This window comes from Mercurialis annua, linkage group LG6 (assembly GCF_937616625.2).
Source record: "Mercurialis annua linkage group LG6, ddMerAnnu1.2, whole genome shotgun sequence".
Lineage (NCBI taxonomy): Eukaryota > Viridiplantae > Streptophyta > Magnoliopsida > Malpighiales > Euphorbiaceae > Mercurialis > Mercurialis annua.
Genome location: NC_065575.1, coordinates 35,006,647 through 35,030,122, shown reverse-complemented (window position 1 = coordinate 35,030,122; position 23,476 = coordinate 35,006,647). Strand labels below are relative to the sequence as shown.

The following is a 23,476-nucleotide window of genomic DNA, read 5'->3' as shown; positions in this document are numbered from 1 at the left end:
ATATCTCAATCTGATACAACTTCATTCCTTTGGTTGACCAAACAAAATATAAATGAAGATATCTTCTTTTTTAAGATATCCAACACTTTCTGTTGCCTTTTAACATAATGGGCAGCTTGGAAACCTTTTTTCTTCTCTTTCTTCTGCCTTTTGTCTCCGCATCAGATTATTGTCCAATCTCCAAGTGCAGCAACGACAAGGTTCTTGTCCGATTCCCCTTCCGACTACAAGGCCTGCAATCGAAATACTGCGGATATCCTGGTTTTGATCTCAGTTGCAGTAATCAAGGCAAAACAGTTTTGAAGCTTCCAAATTCCGGAGAGTTTCTTGTCCGCAACATCAATTATCTCACGCAACAGATACAGCTTTACGATTCGCTCAATTGCATTCCTAAGCAGCTTTTGAGCTTTAATCTCTCAGATTCTCCTTTTGTTGCTTCTGTTCCTCATAACTACACCTTTCTAAGATGCCCAACTCAGCTTGTAGAGTCTCGCCTTGCAACCATTGATTGCCTCAGCAATTCCACCACCTCGGTTCTAGCTATAGCTACCAGAAGTGTTGCTGATTCACTGTCAACATCATGTGAGATTATCAACACACTGCCAATTCCTGTTTCATGGCCAGTTCAGCATGATGCAGGGTTCTCTAGTGAACTGAGGGATGATATTCAATTAACTTGGGATTCTCCCGCTTGCGCAGAATGCGAAGAACGAGGCGGTATCTGTGGGCTCGATTCAAGCAACACTCTTCATATTGGTTGTTTTTCTTCCAGAAAAGGTAACAATATTTCTTTGATGTTCATTTTTGCTTAAGCCTGATCCATGTTTCTATGTGCTCAACCACAACTTTAGCAGAAACTGCAATATCAGCTATATGACTAGGTCAACATATTCTTAACGGAGCCAAGATATATATATTATAGTTGACAAAAAATAGAATGTGTAGGATATTCTTGTTTTTGAACAGACGTGGGATTTATTTTGTTATAATAATGATTAAACATATGAATTAAATAAATGATGACATGTGAATCTTGTTCTAGAGGGCTACTCTAGTTGACATATAGATTATATAGATGCACATATTAAACAAGTGGATTTAGATAATACATGAGTTAATAGTAACAGAACTGAGCAATGTCATATTACCCTTTGTATCATTCAAAATCCAATTCCACCACAAGGGTTGTGAAGGGCCAAAATTCTCACTTCCATTCCAATTTTTTTCCCAACAAATTCTAGATTATAGCTGAAATTGTCCAACTTATATTGCAACATAGACTAAGACTGAACATTAAATAGTTTGTATGTATCAAACTTTTGTTGACACATTTGAAGTTGCAGGCAAATCGAGCAATGCCCTCCAAATACTGAAAGTGATATGCTTGTCCATTGCCGTACCCTCTCTTATACTTTCCGCCGGGATTGTTGCTGTAGCATTTCTAATAGACAGGAATCCTAGACGCAATAGGCGTGGGGCCAATCAGAACTCAGCAACAGCAACTGTGGCACCTGATGAACCTAACATTGAAATGGTGGGTCTGGACGAGAGCACCATTGAAACGTTCGAAAAGGTGGTGCTAGGGGATAGCTTGCGTATACCGGCTGGACCGAATCATAACACATGCGCCATATGCTTAGGAGAGTATCGAAGCAAAGAGACGCTTAGATGCATACCGGAATGCAACCATTGCTTCCATGCTGAGTGCATTGATGAGTGGCTAAAGATGAACAATTCTTGCCCAGTTTGTCGAAAATCACCATCCCCGTCCCCTGTTCGTGACGGATCATCAAATGTTTGATAAAGAATATCTTTTGTATTCGTTGATTGCTTAAACACATACATATTACAAGCTTGCAACGAGTTCTATTGATTTTTTATGAATGTACAATTTTTTTTAGATATGAATGATTTTGATTTATAAAAAAAAATACCACTTAATTTATTAGCATAATATATTAGATACCTAATTAATATTTTTTTATTTAATTATATCAAAAATATGTTACACAAGTTGACTAGAATATTAGTAACAATTTGTATAAAATTAAAAACCATTTTTAAGAGTATTTTTCTAGCACACACTTCCAAAATTTATTATTCTCCTTATTTCCTCCATATAAGTAACTAAATTTATGTAAAATCATGGAATTTATGGCAGCAGCAACTATGCAGTAAATGCATATGCATAATGAAGAGTGAGAAATTAGAGAAAATAAGTAACCATTGAGCCTGTTCTTTAAGGAGTATACAAGGGAGGGCTATTACGACAAACTATAGGGCGTTTCAAACTATACATTCTGAGGAATACATTCTCAATAGTAGCAGTCAGATAGGGACTGGATACTAGAGTTCATTTCTTGGCAAGTAGCTTTTTTGGCAGCTTATCCAAAGGAGTAGTTTTTAGCAGGAAAAGACGGGCAGCACGCTCTTGCAAAGTACCTCCGCATTTCAGCCCATGAGCTTGCAGTTCATTCTTCAACCTTTCCATGCCAACAGCCTACCAAAACACAACAACACATTAAACAACAAGAAATACAATTTCAAATTCAAATCCCTACTAGTCTAACGCATAGCAAGATATACATTCAGCAAGACTGTCTGCTTTTCATCGGATTGGTTATGGATAAATTTCATATGCATTCTAATTATTTTAATACTTTAACAGCATTTCGGCTGGCTTTCATGGCAGACAAACAGCGCAAAATGGTAACACAAATGTGCAACATCACAGCTGATAACTGTACATTTTACTGACAACCCAGGCTCAATTCAAACAACCTAGTGTAAATTATCAAAACGGAAATTGTGAATACTGAATAATATATAAAACATGAGAATCTAGAGTTAGCAAGCATACCTCCATCTCAACTGCAGAACTGAAATCATCAAAATTTATTGGTTTCTCCGACTCGGTTTCTTTAACATTTGCAACAACTATTTCAGGGTCTGCAGATATTGGCTTGCTTTGAGTAACTTCGACACTAACTGATTCTGAAACTAGCATGGGTTGAAAATCAGGCTCAGCATCCTTATGCTTTTCAGAATTAACAGCATCAATTCTAGAAATCTCAGCAGTGTCTGAGCACGTTGCACCCCCATGATTTTCTGGTTCAACTACATCGTCCCCTTCAGGAGATACTGTTTCACGAGAAGGATTATATTTCAGTTTTTCCTCGACAGCAGCAGCACCTTTTTCTTCCTCAGAACCACTCTCACATGACACACCACCGGAGCAGTTTCCATCTACTTCCCCACCAGTAACTGAATCTGAACTCCCGTTTGCTTCTTTACTAATACTTGAACTGTTACTATTGTTTAGAACAACAGATTTCTCATATTCCTCATCGTCGCTGCTACCTTCGCTGTCACTTTCAGCCATTTTTCTCTTTCCCATCCTAGCAAAAGTAAACTCAATCAGTCAAAATCATATCGCTAGCAGGAGATATGTTTAAAGTAACAAATACAGCATCGACAAGCATGAACTTTTTGTTAGTTACCTAGAGCTACCCCCTCTCTTAATCTTTCCAGAAATAAATACCATCCTGTGCAAATTAAACCCAGAGCACAGCTCATATGTGAACCAAAACTTTAAACCCTTTCTTAACACCATGAAATAAAGCTGCATTGAGCCAGATACACTGAAGCCGTGTTTGGAATGTGCCGTAATTCAATTTAACAGAATTAGCAGCAACAATCTTTCCAAACAAACAATTGGCTAAATGGAAATCAATTAAATTCAAATCAGTCTATCATTTTAATTCTCTAAAAAGACATCAATGTTAAATCAGATAAGTGGACATGAATACCTAACTAACTAAACCGTAAACCTAAATATTCAAACTTGAAAACACATCCACAATCATATATAACCATAACCCTAATCAAACATTCAATAAAAAACACATCCACGATCATATATGATTCCAAAATAAATCCAAACCCTAATCAAACATTCAATAAAAAAACCTTACCAAATCTTCAATTTCTTCGAATCCACCCCATCATTCACACCCTTCCCTTTCCTTTTCCCACTCCCACAAGCTTCCCTCACAGCCTCCTCAACTTGCTTAGCACATCTCGCCGACTCCTCTCTATACTTCGCCACATACTTCTCCGCCGCGCCGTCTCCCACTCCCTTCTTCCCCTTCTTCGCATTCTTCTTTAAAAACTCCTCCGCCAGTTTCTCCAATCTCCTCTCCTCCTCCCCCGCCTTCCACTCCTCCAGCCGCTTCTCCGCATTCACGTGTCGCAGCCTCCGTCCACTCATATCTCGACACGCGTCGAAGTTGTTCGTCTTCTTTTGACCCGCTTTGGTCGCCGCTCCTCTTAGTAGAGAACCGAACCCGCCCTTGCCTCCGATTAGACGGAGTAAGAGATGAACGGTGCATTCTGACGTGGAGATAACGGCGGTGTCGCTGAGCTGTTTGCCGTTAGAGATTAGGCGTTGGGATTGGGTTGGGATTTTTGTGATTTCGGAGATTCGGTTTTTGATCGATTGAACGGTGGCAGATGGGGATGGGAATGTTAACGTTGATGTTTTTCCGTCGAGAAGTTTTACGAAGATTTGTATGAGCGGAGCACTGGTTTCCTCCATTATTGGTTGGATTGAATCGAATTGCAGAAATTAGGGCTATTTGAGGATGAAATAGGATCCCTAACTCAATGTCGGTTCTTGGGTCGTTAATTTGGGTATTTTTTTACTTTTAAATACATCTGGATGAAAACGATGCCGTTTAATAGTAAAGATCAAATATCGTTTTAAAATATTAAAATGTATATTTTAAGAATAAAAATACCCTTAAATAAACGTTTTGTCTGTTTTACTTCTTCAACTTCGAATATTACAATACTCCAATTTATTATGCCATAGTTTTAATTGTTTCAATTATTTTGCACCACCTCTGCTAAAGGGATAAAATAAACCAAATCTATATATATTTCTATCTATATCTATATACTGTATATAAAAGCACAGATGAAGAAGAGACAGATTTAAAATCCTAATGAGATATAATATAATTAGAGTGCTAATTAAAATAAAATTATAACAATCAACAATAATTTTTTTAATTATAAAGGTAGCCGATTTATTTATTACTGTTTGCGAAGAATGTCGCACATTGGGACATTCCAACTACGAGAGATATGTAGCCATATTTCTAATAAAATCTAAAATTAACAATTTTTTTTCTTAATACAAAGTAAATATATCATAAAAATTGTAATATTTTGATGGTATATTCTCGGATATCAAATCCACAATTAATGCAGTATATGTTATTATAGTAAATAGCAATATAAAATAGACTATTTTTAATATGCAATTATTGTTTAATCATATAAAATTTTAATTAAACTAAACTATTTATTTTAACTTATTATTTTAATTACTATTTCATCTTTTTTATTCAATATTTTATACTAAAAAAAATATTAATTATAAAAATAATTATTAATTAAATATAAATATAATTATCATGACCATAATAAATATAATTATCATTATTTGATGAGTCACACTATGAGACACGTATAAAACACGTAAAACAACACTAATCTATCTATCTATCTATCTATCTATCTATCTATAACTATCTTATATGTGGGAAGGGGGGGGGGGGACATGCAAAATTACGATATTAGAGTCAATATATGTTATTAATTTCAATAAGAATGAATTAAGTAATGACACAGCAAATAAAAAGTTACTTTTGATAAAAGTAATTAATTAAGAATTTAATTTTAACAAGGAAGTTTAATTACAATACAATTAGTTAAAAAATTAAACAAAAATATATTATTATACAATTACACACAATGCTTTAGCATGAGTTTATCATATTCATTCTTATTACAAAACTAAATGAATTAAGAGTCAAATACCAAATCAAATTCTAATAAAAAATAAACTCTTTATTAATGGTTAAATATGAATTTAATTGCTGCAAATTCAACGGGCAGCATAATCACTTAAACATATGTTGTTTAGTTAAACTAAACTCCTATCACATAAATTATTTTAATGGAAATTAGCAAACTATGGTGGTTATCTTAAACTTGAATTCTTATGAATTATATTTAACTATGTTCGATGTATTGTTGTAGCAACTGGAGGATAAATCCATAATTTTACAAATTCTCATATCAGTGCTCTATTTCAACATAATACTTTAATATATATATATATATATATATATATATATATATATATATATATATATATATATATATATATATATATATATACATATTACATATATATAACGGATACAATATCATATTTATAAGCATTAATTGAATTTGAGGCTAAAAAATAATTGTTATTAATTTAATATATATAATAGGTAAAAAATCAACACATTAACTAGAGTTCAAAAACATGTTAAAAATAAATATAAAAACTTAATTCAATACATATGAAAAGAGATATCACGTGTTTTAACTTATATAAAAAAATTATTAAAAACTAAAATATTACTAATAATAATAAATAAATATTATATATAACGGGTCATATTAATATAACAAACGTGATATAGTTTTAATTTAAATGAAAATAATTTATTAAAAATAAAGTGTTATTATAATATTTTTATTAAATTTAAATAACGGGTCATGTAAATGCCGCTCACGTGCGTAGCACGTGGCGAAACGCTAGTAACTATCTTATATGTGGGAAGGGGGGGGGGGGGACAGGCAAAATTACGGTAATAGGTTTCATTAAGGTTATAATATATAATTTAAAATATAAAGCTAATAAAATGTCAATTTAAATAATATAATATAAAGAATAATTAGTGTTTGTATGTAAAGCAAATTGTAACAATACGAGAAGCTAATAAAATTACGAAGTTAAGTTTAAATTTAACTCTAACAAAAAAAATAACTAAATAAAATTCTAATTCAAATACATGTTTAAGTTATTGTTTAATATACAAATACCTCATATAAAAGAATATAAATACGATTAATCGCAATGCATCGTGACAAATTTTTCATTATAAAGTCTATGATGGAAAGAATTCATGCATGGCTAAGCTAATAGTTAATGTGATCAAGTCGACGGAGATTGTGCAGATGCAAATTTTAATCAAGGTGCATTTTATGTTCTTCTTTGTTTTCATAAAATAAATATATGTTCTGATATTTTGATTTCATATTTTATAATTTTATTAATGTCAACCTATTTAATATTTATCATAAAAGCTGATAGCTTACATGAAAGTATTACGCTACACAACTATTGGCTTACGGGAAAATAATTCATGTTTCTTCATATATTATAATATATTTTATTTTAAAATTCAAATTCAAATTCAATTTTATCATAAAATCAAATTATTTTCCTCCTTTTAACAGGAAATAATTCATGTTTCCTCATATATTATAATTTATTTTATTTTAAAATTCAGATTTAATTTAACCATAAAATCAAATTATTTTCCTCCTTTTACAACAACAAGAAATTTCAATAAGTCATCAGCTAAAAGATTTATAAAAAATTTGCAATTATTTATAAAGAATTTAACTTAACCATATGTATTAAACTATAAACATTATTATGAGATTAGAGTGTATATACTATATAAGTCTAATAAGTTGTTCAAAAACACAACAATATCATTAAAGAAAAGCTATATAGTAAAAACTCTTATTACTTATCATATTGAAATTTTGAAAAACAAAAATTTTCTACGGAGCAAACAGTACAACCCACCACAATACAAGATATCATAATACTCAGAAATTTACAGTGATTGTTAAGTAAGTAAACTCTACTAAATTGCTTGGATGCGGATTTTACTTTATTAGAATGGACATATACACAATTTGAGAAAAGGTTTTTAATAAACAAATGATAAAGTAAAATATTAGATCTTTACTAAAGAGGTGTGGATGATAATATTTTTTTTGTAAATTAAAATATTTAATTTATTAATTTAATTAATTATAATATACAACGGGTCATATAAATATCAGTCACGTGCTATAATTATAATATAAACAAGAATAATGTATTTAGAACTTAAGTATATTTAATAATTTAATTAATATTTAATATACACAACGGGTCATGTAAATGTCGCTCACGTGCGTAGCACGTGGTGAAATGCTAGTAACTATACTAAAATAGCGAAGGGGGGGGAGGGGGGGGACATGCAAAATTACGATAATAGGTCTCATTAAGGGTATAATTAATATTAAAAAAAGTTAAAAATATTACAATTGGTTAATTAAGAGTTTAAAACTGCTGAAAAATAAAGTTAATAATAATTGGTTAAAGTTGAATTTAGTCGGTGGTGTAGTTTGCTACTTTATAAAGGACTCTTATTATCATTGGAACACTAATCAAAGTAACTTTCTATTTAAAATTAACTAATTAAAGCAACATGCACCTCTTCAATGCAGTATGCTACTTTGACAAGGACTGTTATACCCTGATTAACATTAACATTGGCTCCTATAAATATGTTCTCAGTTTATTTATTAACACAATCAATTTTATATACAAGAAATAAGAGTCAAGTTATTTATCCAAAAAAAAAAGTCTCTACAAATCAATAAAAATTATAAGTGAAGTTCTGATTAAAAGTGAAATTAAAAACGATGATTTTTAATCAGTTTCCTATGAAAACAATTTTAAATTTAGTTAAGATTTTATATGTTTGCTTATTAATATGCTCAGTATAGTTCAACCCAATGAAACATTGTCTTTCCTCATTCTTAAATTATTGTTTTGTTTGTAATTAGTAAAAGCTTCTCGATGTTTATAATTTTAAGTTAATTGTTTTTCTTTTTTCTTGGAATTAATAATGGGAATCAAATAAGAGCAGTATAAAGTGTAGTTTGATTTATCCATGAATGTTATTTATTTTGTTAAATTATATTTTTTTAAATGAAAAGTAATTACCGTGCTATTTTAAAAAATTGTCATGGCTCATATGGATATAGTAAGTTGGACTCTTTTATTGGCTTGTATATCCATAATTACATGTAAATTATCATGATTATTAAACTATATCAATTTATATTAATTTATTAAAAGCTAAAATTAAAAAAAAATTAAATACATATTTAACTCTAATAAAAAAACTCTTTATTGTTTTATAATTGATATATATATTATTAAGTTTGAGTATATATTTATCATTTGATTATATTTAATATATGTTTCTTTCATTTAGTATTCAGTAGTTATAAAGGGGATCGAATATAGATATGTTTATAGAGTTTGAATAATAGCATAGATAATAAGATTTTTATAAAATTAATTTATAAAAGCTAATGAAGTATAAGTAAAAATATATTACTAAAATAGAATTAGACCAATATATAACACTAATAATTATTATTATATTTATAGGGTCATACAATATCACTCACGTGATAAATGTGAAAGGGATAGGGACAAGAAAAATTACGATATTAGTGTTCATTAAGGGTATAATTTATATATATTTAAATAATATGATATAAATAAAAAATGAAGAGTTTAACTCCAACTCATATTAAAAAATAACATATTAGTAGGAGTTTAGTTTCGTATATTAACCCTAAAAAAATAAAAGTTGAAAGTTAAATAAAAATCTAACTCTAAAAAATAGAATAATTAATTAAAACTAAAAGTTTAATTATAGTAGAAGTATTTAATAAGGAAGTCAAAAGTTGAACTAGAGTATAATTTTAAAGTTGTAGTGATCAAGGTTTGTCTAAGAATAGAATAATTAATTTAAATTCATGATTACAATAAGAAAGGAAAGAAATTTAAGTACGGTAGAAGTTAAAACAAGTGTTTGTTCAAGGGATTTTTTTATATTTATTTTTTTATAATGTTAAACAATTTTAATATTACCATTAATTAAAATTTAGTAAACAAAATGACTCATATTGTTGTTATATTATTATATGTATTAATATAACTGTTTTATATAATTAAGTTTATGATTATTTAAAAAATTGTATACAATTACTATATGATATGAGCTATTAAAACTTAAATAAATATAAATTGGTTAATTAATTACGAATACAGTAGCCTCAATTTAAATTTTTATAAGCTATACGTGGAAAGGAGGTTTTAATCAAGTAGGATTCTAATTTAAGTGTTTATAAATTTAAAAGAAAAACATCTAACTATCAAACTTGATTATATATTCGTATATTATTTATAGATTTTTTGAGATCAATATACTTAATATTATACTTTTTTGGTCCTAGCGAAAATATATTGCAATTATAAGTTATCTAACAATGTTAGACAACACATGACGATTATTAATTAAATTATTAAATATTTTAAATTAAATTAAAAACACTTTAGAATAGTTATTAAAAAAATGAAGTATTACATAAAATAATTTAATTAATATTTAATATAGTAACGGGTCATATGAATATCGCTCACGTGCGTAGCACGTTGTGAAAAACTAGTAACTATCTTATATATGGGAGGGGGGAGGGAACAGGCAAAATTACGATAGTAGATTTCATTAAGGATATAATGTTAATGGAATAATGTAAATATATAATTTTAAATTAAACAAGAGTCTAACATATAACAGGAGTCTAAATCTATCTATCTATAAATATCTTATATGTGGGAAGGAGGGGGGATAGACAAAATTACGATAGTAGACTTCATTAAAAGTATAATTTATAATTGAAATAAATAAAAATAATAAAAAATTAATTTAAATAATATAACACAAAAAAGAATTAGCATTCAGTTTAATATGAAACACTATTCTCGCATATGTATAGTACTATAGTTAGTAGGAGTTGAATATTAATAGAATTATGTAAATACAACACATATACGTTTGTAAGTGGAATTGTTTTTGAATTACTTTACAATTCTACTTACATTCCACTTTCAAATGTATTGTATTTTGAATAATTTTCTAACTTTTTCTATTAGTTATCAAATATAAAATTAAGGAGGAATTATCTTAACAGTGAAGATAATATTAGCATTTGTTAAGGAATTATCTTAACAGTGAAGATAATATTAGCATTTGTTAAGCAATGCATTCGGATAACAGATTGCTCACATATGTTTATAAAAATATGTTTAACAAATATTAAATAACTCTACAATGCTATATTTAAAAGTTATAGTAAGTCTTCAAAATTCGTGACATAAAAAATTATTATAATTAGAAATAGAAAAGAGCAATTTTAATTAAATTGAATGTTGGTCCTTATACAGAGAATTAATATCAATTAATTTGTGTGAATTTATTATATACAAATATTTATGATAATTTATTGTCAACTAAAGTATTATATTTTATATTTATATAACGTGTCATATAAAATCACTCATACACTACGATTTTAATTAAAAATAATAATAATTTATAATAGTTTATAAAAAATAAAAAAATAAATTTTATAATTTATTTAATATTTAATAAATATAACGGGTCATGTAAATGCCGCTCACGTGTGTAGCATGTGGCGAAACGCTAGTCTATAACTATTTTATATGTGGGAAGGAGGGGGGACAGGCAAAATTACGATAGTAGACTTCATTAAAAGTATAATTTATAATTGAAATAAATAAAAATAATAAAAAATTAATTTAAATAATATAACACAAAAAAGAATTAGCATTCAATTTAATATGAACCACTATTCTCGCATATGTATAGTACTATAGTTAGTAGGAGTTGAATATTAATAGGATTATGTAAATACAACACATATACGTTTGTAAGTGGAATTGTTTTTGAATTACTTTACAATTCTACTTACATTCCACTTTCAAATGTATTGTATTTTGAATAATTTTTTAACTTTTTCTATTAGTTATCAAATATAAAATTAAGGAGGAATTATCTTAACAGTGAAGATAATATTAGCATTTGTTAAGCAATGCATTCGGATAACAGATTGCTCACATATGTTTATAAAAATATGTTTAATAAATATTAAATAACTCTACAATGCTATATTTAAAAGTTATAGTAAGTCTTCAAAATTCGTGACATAAAAAATTATTATAATTAGAAATAGAAAAGAGCAATTTTAATTAAATTGAATGTTGGTCCTTATACAGAGAATTAATATCAATTAATTTGTGTAAATTTATTATATACAAATATTTATGATAATTTATTGTCAACTAAAGTATTATATTTTGTATTTATATAACGTGTCATATAAAATTACTCATACACTACGATTTTAATTAAAAATAATAATAATTTATAATAGTTTATAAAAAATAAAAAAATAAATTTTATAATTTATTTAATATTTAATAAATATAACGGGTCATGTAAATGCCGCTCACGTGTGTAGCACGTGGCGAAACGCTAGTACTATATATAAAAGTACGGATTGGGGGGGGGCATGCAAATTTACTGAATAATCCTTTTCAGTTTACTACTAAATAAAAGTTTTATAGTCATTAACTAATTAGTTATTTAATTAATCACTATTATAATTAAAGTCCTAATTAGAATAGGTAGCTAAATTATCTCCAATTTAATTTTTAGTATGTAAAAAATAACTAAATTGTCTCCAAATTAGTAGGAATACCCTATCTTTTAGTTTGATTGAACTAAAAAATTAAAATATTGTATTTGGTCAATATATTATTATTTAAATTTCTATCTTATTATTTTTAAAGATATTATTAATAAAATTAAGTTAATTATTTAATTATGATTATTATAAAATCAAAAGAAGGGTCAATATATTATTATTTAAATTTCTTTCTTATTATTTTTAAAGATATTATTAATAAAATTAAGTTAATTATTTAATTATGGTTATTATAAAATCAAAAGAACAATAAATTCAGTATGGAAAACAATTTAATAACCGAATATATTACTTTTACAAATTTTTTTAACTAATTTAATATTAATTATAAATAAAAAATTGATATAATTATAATAAATTTACTAATATGTTCATTGACGAGTTACGTTACGAGCCACGTGCATAGCACGTAATGCGAAACTAGTTAAAATAAATATTCACAGGTTTCACAGATAAAAGAAACAAATTAAGGCCTATGTTAAGATTAGTCCCTTTCATATAAAATATTTACAAAATAGTTCGGCCTTTATATGAAGAGTCTAAAAGAGAATTATTTCTTAACGGGAAGTTCAGGGCAAGTGGAGATAATATAAACTGGGAAACTTTGTTAGAGAAGGTTAAGAGAGAGTAGCACAAGTTGGTCACTTACCTTTAAATAATATCAAATTAAAAAATTTAATGGATAAAGTTAAGGAAATAAGTAAGGATTTTCCTTCCTATTTTTTGGCTTATAAGAATGTCTCGGAACTTCAGATATAACAGTAATCGTAGTCAATATAATAACTAACTGTATGAAAAAGTTTATAATTATACAAAACAAAGCATCTGAAATTTAATAATGTTAAGTGGTTTACTATACATTTGTCAACTATAAAAATAATCCTACGAATATTATTTTCTAAGGAAGAGAATAAACTTAATAATTTTAGTCTATAGCAATTTACAAGTATTTGAATATATGGCAAATTGCAAGTATTTTCTTATAAATTTATCTAACATTAATTATTATTTTATTTGATAAAAAAAAATATTAACATTACTACTCCAATATAATAATTAATTTATAAAAAATAGTCTATAAGTTGTATCAAACATTAAAAAAAATCACAATCTACATTTTCAATTTAAATAAAAATTAGTCAATGGTTATTTATTATAAATTAATATAGTATAATAGAACGGGTCATATAATGATCATTTACATGCGTAACACCTACATATAGAAAATTATTCATAACAATAAATTAACAACTAAACTATTTTATACAATATTTATTATTAAATATATAACGGGTCATATAAATATCGCTCGCGTGCGTAGTACGTGGCGAAACGCTAGTACTATATATAAAAGTACGGATGGGGGGGAACATGCAAATTTACTGAATAATCCTTTTCAGTTTACTACTAAATAAAGGTTTTATAGTCATTTACTAATAGTTATTTAATTAATCACTATTGTAATTAAAGTTCTAATTAGAATAGGTAGCTAAATTATCTCCAATTTAGTTTTTAGTATGTAAAAGATAACTAAATTGTCTCCAAATTAGTAGGAATACCTATCTTTTACTTTGATTGAACTACAAAATTAAATTACTATATTTGGTCAATATAGTATCATTTAAATTTCTATCTTATTATTTTTAAAGCTATTATTAATAAAATTAAGTTAGTTATTTAATTATGGTTATTATAAAACCAAAAGAAGAATAAATTTAGTATGAAAAATAAATTTAATAACCGAATATATTATATTTACTTTTACAAAAATTCATAACTAATTTAATATTAATTATAAATAAAAAATTGATATAATTATAATAAATTTACTAATATGTTCATTGACGAGTTACATTACGAGCCACGTGCATAGCACGTAATGCGAAACTAGTTATATATAAAAGCACGGATGAGGAAAGGGAGGGAACAAGTAAATTTACGTTAATGTTTTTTTATTATTTAAATAATTATTAGAGTTAAAATACTAACTAAAATAAACTATTTGTAATAATATATCAAAATAATTATATAGAGTACTTAGACTATTTTAAATATTTCATAACTGTTATTTTAATTATTATTTAAGTATTTATAATTCTAATTAAATTAAATTATTTCTACTAAATTACCAATTTGATTATTATTTGATATTTGTTTTATATTTTATATAAATAAAATAAACTATTTCTATTTAACTATTAATTTAATAATTATTTGATATTTTATGTTTAATACAATTTATAAGTATAGAAATAATTATTAAATTAAACATAAATATAATATTTGATGATTCACACTACCAGCTACGTGTGTAACACATAAAACAACACTAGTTAGTCAAAATATGAATATCTTTATCTAAAATTATGAAGTGATTTTAATTGATATTTAGCTAAACTTATTTGAAGGCTCATGCACTATAATATTTTTCGTTAAAAATGCTTTTATATTTTTTTTCTTTCAATTTTTCCTATATATCTAATTTTTTATTTTTATGATTTTTCTTAGTTTTTTATGGTCCTTCTATTTACAATTTTTTTCCTCCAATAACACAAAAGGATATAAAATTTAAGAGTTAGGTAAATAGAAAGACTGAAAGAACAAAACAATACTTTAAGAACTTTTTAAATAAAAATAGTATAATATATATGAGTCTCATGATGAGTTTTGCTTGGTAGCACGGAAACGACATGAAACAGACACGGGAAAACGACAAATTTTTAAAATGAAGGACACGAAACGTGGGAGAAACGTGTAAATAATAAAAAATATAGGGATATATTAATAATATTAGAAATTATAAAATATTATATATATTAAATTTTATTTATACATTTATGTCAATTTATAAAATAAATCAAATATAATTAAACTCCAATAAAAATAAGAAGATAAGTTTTATTGTATATAAAATAAATAATAAAAATTGTAGGTAATTGATTAAAAAAAATTATTAGTTGAGAATGTTTTAGGTTTTTTATATAGCTATGTAATTTTTTTTATTTACGAAACGGCCCAGAATATTTTCTTATGAGTTTTCGGGAGTTTCTGAAAGTTTTCAGTTTCTAAAACGTTTCCGAAACGGGACATGCAACTTCGTCGAAGTTTCCGTGCTTCTTAAGTTTTGCCTTGATATTTTGTACTAAATTAAGGGGGCAAACTGAACTTTTTTATTAGCAATTTCATGTTCAAAATTAAAGGGCGATTCCGTAAATAAAGAAAAAACATAATTCAATGTAGATATATCGAATCATAGAAACAAAATCACACGCACACAATAAACATACAGAATTCACAATGAACAAGGAGGACATGATCGCCGATAGGTCTCGGACCTTTCCGGTGGTCCCGAATCTTCCCCGATGGTTCTGCCAAAACTGCCGACATACTCTTTGTATCGTCGGCGTCGATTCCTACGCCGACAAGTTCTTGAACGATTCCTCTTCTCGCTCCGGTTAGTTTTTTCCTTTCAATAATTGTTTCTAATTAGGGCAATTAATCATCAGTTGTTGATTATAGAGGTTTAGTTAGTCATAGTAACTTAAGTGGTTATTGAACTACCTAAAATTGAATATTGGTTGCTATAATTTAAGTGTGATTTCCAAATTTAAGTCAATTTAATATGTGTGGTGTAGGGTTTTGTATCTCGTGATTTCGATATGTTCTCTGGCTGAATAATTCGTGTAATGTTGTAATACTTGTAGCTATGCAGGGGTTTTCAGTGCATGGTGCTAATAGTGTTGTAGGATCAATGCGGATGGACAATTCTTTCGTTGTATTGCCCAAACAAAGACCGCCCCAGGCACAAGGAGTTGCTGCGCACCCTCATGGTGCTCCTGTTCAATCTGAATCAGGACAATCTGGTGGAAAGGCCATGGAAGAATCTTTTGTGGTTGTGTATAATTCTGAGTCTGCTTCTGATGGAGGTGTGACACACTTACCATCATTAGACGGAGGACATAATGGCCATTTGCAATCCAATAATACTGGGTTTCACTCTACTGTAACTGTTCTCAAACGTGTATTTGAGATTGCTACAACCCAGACACAGGTATAATTGAGCTATTATCCTAATTGGACCGTAATGAGATTGAAGGTTGTTATGATATATTCAGATTATAATCCCTGTGCTTGTTTTTGGCACGTGCAGGTTGAGCAGCCTTTATGCCTTGAGTGCATGAGGGTGTTGTCTGATAAACTTGAGAAGGAGGTTGAAGATGTAAACAGAGATATTGAAGCATATGAAGGTTGCCTTCAGCGGTTAGAGGGGGAGGTCCGAGATGTTCTTAGCGAGGCTGATTTTCTTAAGGAGAAGCTAAAGGTGCATAACTTGATTATTGTCTTTAAACATGCAATGGAAATATTAAAATAACTTGGAATATGCTTCGCAAGTGCAGTTATCTTGCACCCACACAAGTAATTAGAGGGAGGTCTAGTCAAGGATTGACGAATCTATGACATAAGATGTTGCAAGTTAAGAAGAATATATGTAAAATACACCATAGGAATATGAGTATATCAAGGAAACTATCCTGTAAAAGTTTGCAACTTTATTGAATTACTGGGTGGTAGTAGTGGTACACCGTACACATTCATCTTAATGCTAACTATGCATCGTGTATCTAAATTAATCAACTTTCTTCAATCTTGAGTCAAATTTTTTTATGTGTATGTTTCCTTCTACTGTTTTTTTTTTTGAAACTTCCTTCAATTGTTTAAGATCGAGGAAGAAGAAAGAAAACTAGGAGCAGCAATTGAAGAAATAGAGAAAGAAAATGCAGAAGTAAACTCTGAACTGAAAGAACTGGAGCTGAAATCTATCCGCTTTGAGGAATTGGAGGAGCGGTAAGTTCTCTTTCTTCACATTATTCTGCAATTCACAAACTTGCATGTTTGTGACTAGATTTTTCTTTTCCGAACTTGCCATTGGCAAATTCACATATTCAGTTTAATGCGTTTCAGTAGATTATGCACTTTTTCATAAGCCTTCAGGTGCTGGATGTTAGTTATTCATATTTTTCTGAACCAATACATCACAGGTATTGGCAGGAGTTCAATAACTTTCAGTTTCAGATGACATCACATCAGGTGTGTTTCTGCAACTGTAAACTAACTGCCTAAACCGTACATATGAAAATACATTGTCTTTCTTGAGCAGGAATCATCCATCATTTTTAGGAACAAATTTAGAACAGTTTATGGTGGCATTTTTGTCAGTTATATATATGTGCTCTTACTCCCCCTTCTACTCTATTTTTATCACAACTGGCAAACACCTCATGGTCAACAGGAAGAGAGAGATGCAATTCTCGCAAAGATTGAAGTTTCACAAGCACATTTGGAGCTGTTAAAGCAAACTAATGTACTGAATGATGCCTTCCCCATTCATCATGATGGAGAATTCGGAACAATAAATACTTTCCGTCTTGGAAGACTCCCTAAAATTCCGGTAAAGAAACAAGTGCTTATACTCTGCATTTGATGAATTGTTCATGGTTTTGTAGTAATGATTAATACCCTTTCTCCATCTTCCCTATGTGAAAAACACAGCTGAAAGTTTGGTGCAATTGATGCATTATATGCCTCATAACTAGGCTCCAAATTTACTGAAGTAAATTTCACAAAATAATGATATACTTTTGTTTATGTTCCTAACAAAGTTACATCATAAATTTCTTCTTCCGGACTGATGAACTTAGGCTATTAGATTGAAGTAGACTGTCACATGGCAGCATCCTAGTTCTTTCAGTTGTAGACTTGCACTTTCCTCATTTCAAATTTTTCTTTCTTGTAATGTTTCATAATAAAGTAAATATTAATGTGGTGTGGAACTTCAGGTTGAATGGGATGAGATAAATGCTGCCTGGGGCCAAGCTTGTCTTCTCCTTCACACAATGTGTCAATATTTCAACCAATTTCCGTATCCTTTCCTGATAAGGCATCTTATATTATATTCTGTAATAAGTATATCTTACTGGGTTTCTTGAAACTTCATGTAATTGTTCATTCCAAACACAAGGGTAAAATTTTGAGTCTTGAGATTCTTTTGTCCCAGTAAAATTGAAGTTATTTCCTTAGATAAGCTTTCGTGTGAGGAAAGCGGTTCTCAGCAGCCAGGAATTTTATATTGTTAAATAATGCAAGGTCAAACTTCCAATTTGCTGTGTCCTTGATTTGTACATTTTCAGATACCGAATAAAAATGGTTCCTATGGGGAGCTATCCACGAATAAAGGATGCAAACAATGTTCTTTATCAACTGTAAGTATCAGTTGCCCCCTTGATTGTTTGTTTCCTGTCTTGGTTGATTTTAAGGGTAAAGTAAATTTAATATGTGCAATAGATATCAGTGTATCTGGCAGTTTAAAGTTATCTGGTTTTCCTTTTTTATTGTTACTATTTGTATTTTTTTCGGTGAGAAAAGTTAGATTGACATAGTGGACCTTGCATCAGCTATCTAGGTCAATTGCATCACATTAAGCTAAGTTTCAGTTGCCTATTTGATTTTTGAAGCTAACCTATATATATTTATTATTTAGATATGGTCCAGTGAACTTGTTCTGGAGCACTCGCTACGATAAGGCAATGACATTGTTCTTAACATGCCTCAAGGACTTTGCTGAGTTTGCATATTTGAAGGATCAAGAAAATAATATTCCACCTGAGAAGCGATTCAAACTTCCATATAAGTAAGCCTTTTTCCTTAAAATATACGCAGTTCTGTAGAAAGTGAGATTGGAGTGTTGAATATGTATTAACATTCAAGTGATATCAGAGCGTTGCATATGTTTCAACGGAGTATAAAATATTCAAGTTTATGATAAATGTGTCGTAACTAACAATACAAATACTGTAGTTGATATTTATGTAACAATTGCAAGTAAATGTTGCAGGATTGAGAATGACAAAGTAGAAAACCACACAATCACCCAGAGTTTCAATAAGCCGGAGAATTGGACTAAAGCTCTAAAGTATACTCTCTGCAATTTGAAATGGGCTCTCTATTGGTTTGTTGGAAATACAAACTTTCAGCCTCTCAATGCTGTCGCGGCTTCACGGGTTGAAGTTCCAGCTGCAAGTTCATTGTATATAAAGCGTGCTGCTGATTCCAAATCTGAAACTCGACACCTATCCAGACCTTCAAACCGTGCTTAACCTTTGGATTATGTACATAACAAAGCTGTGAATAGAAATAGGTTTAGCAGGTCGTCCAAATCACATCTTTATCTGAAAAGTTGTGGGATAGCAGTTGCTTGGAATATTGAACATCATAATATTTTTTACATTTCTTTCTTACATAATAGTATCTATTTTATTCAGGAACACTATATTTTCTTAAATTTTTAGTCCCGTTAAAATTCCCCATAAATTTGTTTATGTGTAGCTAATTTTTAGTCCCATTAAAATTAAAATTAAAATTTAATTTTATAATTATACTATTTTTTTTAGTTATTATTATAATTTTATGTATCATTTATTTGACTCATTATTAATTAATCAGTATTTTTTATCAATTAGTATCTTAAACTTATCAATTTGCCTAAATAGTTAATTTTTAAGAATAATTATTAAATAAAAATTTATACTAATTGATAAAAAAAAATTGGTCAGTTTTGAGTTTTCTTTTTGAACTGCATAGCGGTGCTTATGTTCATGCTAACTTTGCAATGCATGATGCAATTGAGTGGTTTTGGCTTTGATCCATCGAAGGTATGATCTAAAGTGCTTCTAACTTTGAACATTTAATGTTTTGAATGCTTAATTTGTCAAATGAAAATAATAGTTATTGTTTTGCGTTCCTCTTTCAGCATTTTATCATCTATTTCCTACTTCAATAGTTTGCTTGAATAAGTAATTGATCATCCTATGCATATTGAGCGATTTCTTTTAACTATTATTTAATTGAACATGATGCTCTACGTGGGCGTCATGTGAACCGCTTCATTTCTCGTCGTGCTTTTTTACTTTCTCCATCTTCACTCGAAAGCATGCTCGGTTTGGTTCTGTAGATTGAATGCTAGAACTGTGTTCTCATCTGCAATTTTATGAATGAATCTAAATATTCCTACCTGCCTTGGCCAATGCTGATTGCTTAGAAATGTTGTAAATAGAATGCCTAAATGCATACCATAGGAGTGTAAGAAATCTAGGTGTAATGTGTAGAGTACATTTAAGAGTGTTTATAACATACTTTAATCATGTCACGGTTTCTATAGTATTCCAAATTCATAACAAGACATAGTTTGAAAGAGAGCTTAATTACATGAACTAAGTGAATTTTTTGGTCATATATATATTAATTAGATTGCATGACAACGTATAAAAAACAAGCTAAGAGTATGATTGATTTTATTAGAAACATGTGCATGTATGAATGCATAAGAATACCAACACCATGGATATATCAAAAATACATTCATCGGTCTTTTTTGTCCTCTCCCTATTTCTTTTCCTTCATTTCCTTTGAAGGAAAAAAATAACAATATTGAGGAAACATTTGAGTTGAAATTTGGCAGTTAGATATCGGTTGTATGGGTCAATGCTCGATATGATTTCCGGAGCTGCCAATGCTCGGTGTGATTTCTGGAGCTGCCAAGAGCCGGTGGAGGTCTGCTGCAGCTTGCAGACAGACTCTAGTTATAACAGATTTCATGAGCTGGCAACTTTGGTATTATAGGATTCAGATTAGCCTCATTGTAATACAAACTTCGGAATTCGATGAAATCTTATTTTAGGCATTCGACTTGATTATCTGTATGTTTATTTAAAAATTAAATTTTAGTTTAAAAATTATTACTATATTATTGTAAGTATATAAAATTAGAAAGAGTAAATCAATTGAATCTCAGTTAGGTTCATGAGTTGAGCATATTGGTATTTGAATTCGAACTTAACTCGATTCTTTTTGGAGTAAATTCCGAATAGCTCGCGAATTGAGTCAACTTTATGTAGCATTAACATATGCAAAATGCAGCAATTCATTCAAACAAACTAACTACAGTTTGTTCAGCATTAAGTTACTTGCGTTAGTAGGGCATGTAAGCTGCAAGAGAATCAACAAAAATAGCTGCTCACAAGCATCTTGTGACAATAAAAAAAACTGACTCAAACATACTTCTCAACAACTACAAACTATGTCTATATAAACACTTAAATTTCCAACCATTTCATTATTTCAACCAAAACATAACCTTTGAATTCAAGCCATGTCGCATACCGGAGCAGTGAGTCGCCTACTTGCATTGCTAAGCCTATGCTTACTACTTTCGAAACCCGCACTAACCGATACAGTTACCGGCGTGCCGTGCTCTGAAATTGTCAAGGCAGTAGCTCCATGCCTGAATTACGTGCTCGGCAAGTCAAACGAACCGTCGGCGAATTGTTGTGCTGGAGTAAAGAAAGCGTACGAAGGTATCAAAAGCAAGGCCGACAAGCAAGCAGCTTGCAATTGCCTTAAGGCTTCTTTATCAAAGCTCACATACGATCCCAATCGCATCTCTGCACTTCCCAAGAAGTGTCACTACAGCTTTACTATTCCTCCTGTTTCTTCTAAATTTAATTGCGCCAAGTATTTTTTTTCTCTCTCTATTTTATTTATATTTTAAAATAATTAATGTCGTCGCCTTCTGGTACTACGTTAATTTTTTTTATGAGTTGCATTGAACAATTAAATTACTAAATAATTTCTTTGATGCAGTGTCTAATAAAACCTCGGGTTATCTTCCTTGACGAATGAGCCATTAAAGTTTCTCTGCTGATCGAAGGCCTGAAGCAGTAAACCGTAAAATCGCGTAATTAATATATCGAGGCATGTATGTGTTCCTCATATTGTAATAATTTTCTTATAAATCCGTGGTTCATGAAATGATCGAATAAATTGTAAACTTAATTACATTTAATAATATAAATACTGTTTGTATTACTAGTGTCTAGTTTTATATTCACAAAATTTTAAACTAAAATCAATTAATTTGAAGAGTATATTAACAATTTGAAGAGTATATTAAAAAATGGTCTAAGTACGAAGGTTACATAATACATTCTGTAAGTTATCCCATATCCGCATACATTCTTGCTGCACATGAGCTCATGTTTCAATATTTTCTACTATAAATTTTTCCTTCTCATTCAAGGATTAAATTATCCTTTTCACGTGCTCTAGAGTTGAAGAGTGTTCTAGGAGTATATGGCAATTGCCGAGGATAACAGGTTGATGCTGAAAGCATAGTCTATATTTTCTCATTAATGAAGATGAAGTATTGATAAATCACTAAAATCCGTGATAAATCACCAAAATCTTTGGTAGATGAAGCATCACCTAAAATCCACAAACAATGGTAAGAAAAACGCCGGAGGAGGGTCTTCAGACGTTCGCTACGACGCTCAAGTCAGACTTTTTAGTAGGAGAAAAAAAGAGAGAAAAGATAGAGTGAATTGAAAGAAGTACCTCAGAGTGTCCTCCTAATGTGATTTTTACATACCATGTTTGGTAGGCCCATTTCCTCTGTTCAAGTAGGTCATGTGTGATTATATCCCGATATTTGTATCTCGGAACCTGAGTGTGAACGCCGAATAGTAGCAGTGATGCTCGGCACATGTAATTCATAAGTCTCGCATATCATGAATCTTTGTAAAATAGATGTGTTTGTATCTCATCCAATAGTATCTCGGTTGTCGATCTAGCATAGTCAGGAGTTCTGTTTGCTGAACATAGTGTCCTCTCACCTTGTCGAGGTTGCTTCACCCCTATGATGGTAGATTATCCATACGTTATCAGTAGTCCCCCATATGTGTATTAGATATTTATCTACGTGTTGCATTTATTGAGGTTAGGCCAATATTCAAGTATTGAGCCAGTACCTAGGCGTTAAGCCGGTAGCTCGGTGTTAGCTTGTATTTAGGCGTTGAACTCGTAACTTGGC

At 29.5% G+C, this 23,476-nt stretch overlaps 4 protein-coding genes across 5 annotated transcripts; 3 read left to right on the top strand and 1 right to left on the bottom strand.

Annotated features, from left to right (window-relative positions):
• Positions 1-22: 22 nt before the first annotated feature.
• LOC126687191 (putative RING-H2 finger protein ATL21A) lies at positions 23-1,908 on the top strand. The gene is made up of 2 exons (XM_050381628.2): positions 23-777; positions 1,344-1,908. The coding sequence occupies exons 1-2, from the start codon at positions 108-110 to the stop codon at positions 1,799-1,801; spliced, it is 1,128 nt and encodes a 375-aa protein (XP_050237585.1). The 5' UTR covers positions 23-107; the 3' UTR covers positions 1,802-1,908.
• A 298-nt stretch (positions 1,909-2,206) lies between these two features.
• Positions 2,207-4,685, bottom strand: LOC126687190 (uncharacterized). Its single transcript, XM_050381627.2, has 3 exons — positions 3,975-4,685; positions 2,861-3,398; positions 2,207-2,500 (listed from the first exon to the last, which is right to left on the bottom strand). Exons 1-3 carry the CDS (start codon positions 4,595-4,597, stop codon positions 2,354-2,356), a joined length of 1,308 nt encoding a protein of 435 aa, XP_050237584.1. The 5' UTR covers positions 4,598-4,685; the 3' UTR covers positions 2,207-2,353.
• An 11,107-nt stretch (positions 4,686-15,792) lies between these two features.
• On the top strand, positions 15,793-19,894 carry LOC126653459 (beclin-1-like protein). 2 transcript variants are annotated; one of them, XM_050347356.2, is made up of 10 exons: positions 15,793-16,009; positions 16,260-16,606; positions 16,706-16,876; positions 17,276-17,400; positions 17,595-17,643; positions 17,846-18,004; positions 18,393-18,475; positions 18,744-18,815; positions 19,094-19,243; positions 19,448-19,894. In XM_050347356.2, exons 1-10 carry the CDS (start codon positions 15,853-15,855, stop codon positions 19,707-19,709), a joined length of 1,575 nt encoding a protein of 524 aa, XP_050203313.1. In that variant the 5' UTR covers positions 15,793-15,852; the 3' UTR covers positions 19,710-19,894. The 2 variants fall into 2 exon arrangements, with proteins under 2 accessions (XP_050203313.1, XP_050203314.1); XM_050347357.2 differs by having other exon boundaries at positions 15,919-16,009; positions 16,268-16,606.
• Positions 19,895-21,700: 1,806 nt separating this feature from the next.
• Positions 21,701-22,420, top strand: LOC126686270 (non-specific lipid-transfer protein A-like). The gene is made up of 2 exons (XM_050380311.2): positions 21,701-22,122; positions 22,252-22,420. The coding sequence occupies exons 1-2, from the start codon at positions 21,761-21,763 to the stop codon at positions 22,256-22,258; spliced, it is 369 nt and encodes a 122-aa protein (XP_050236268.1). The 5' UTR covers positions 21,701-21,760; the 3' UTR covers positions 22,259-22,420.
• The last annotated feature ends 1,056 nt before the right edge of the window (positions 22,421-23,476 follow it).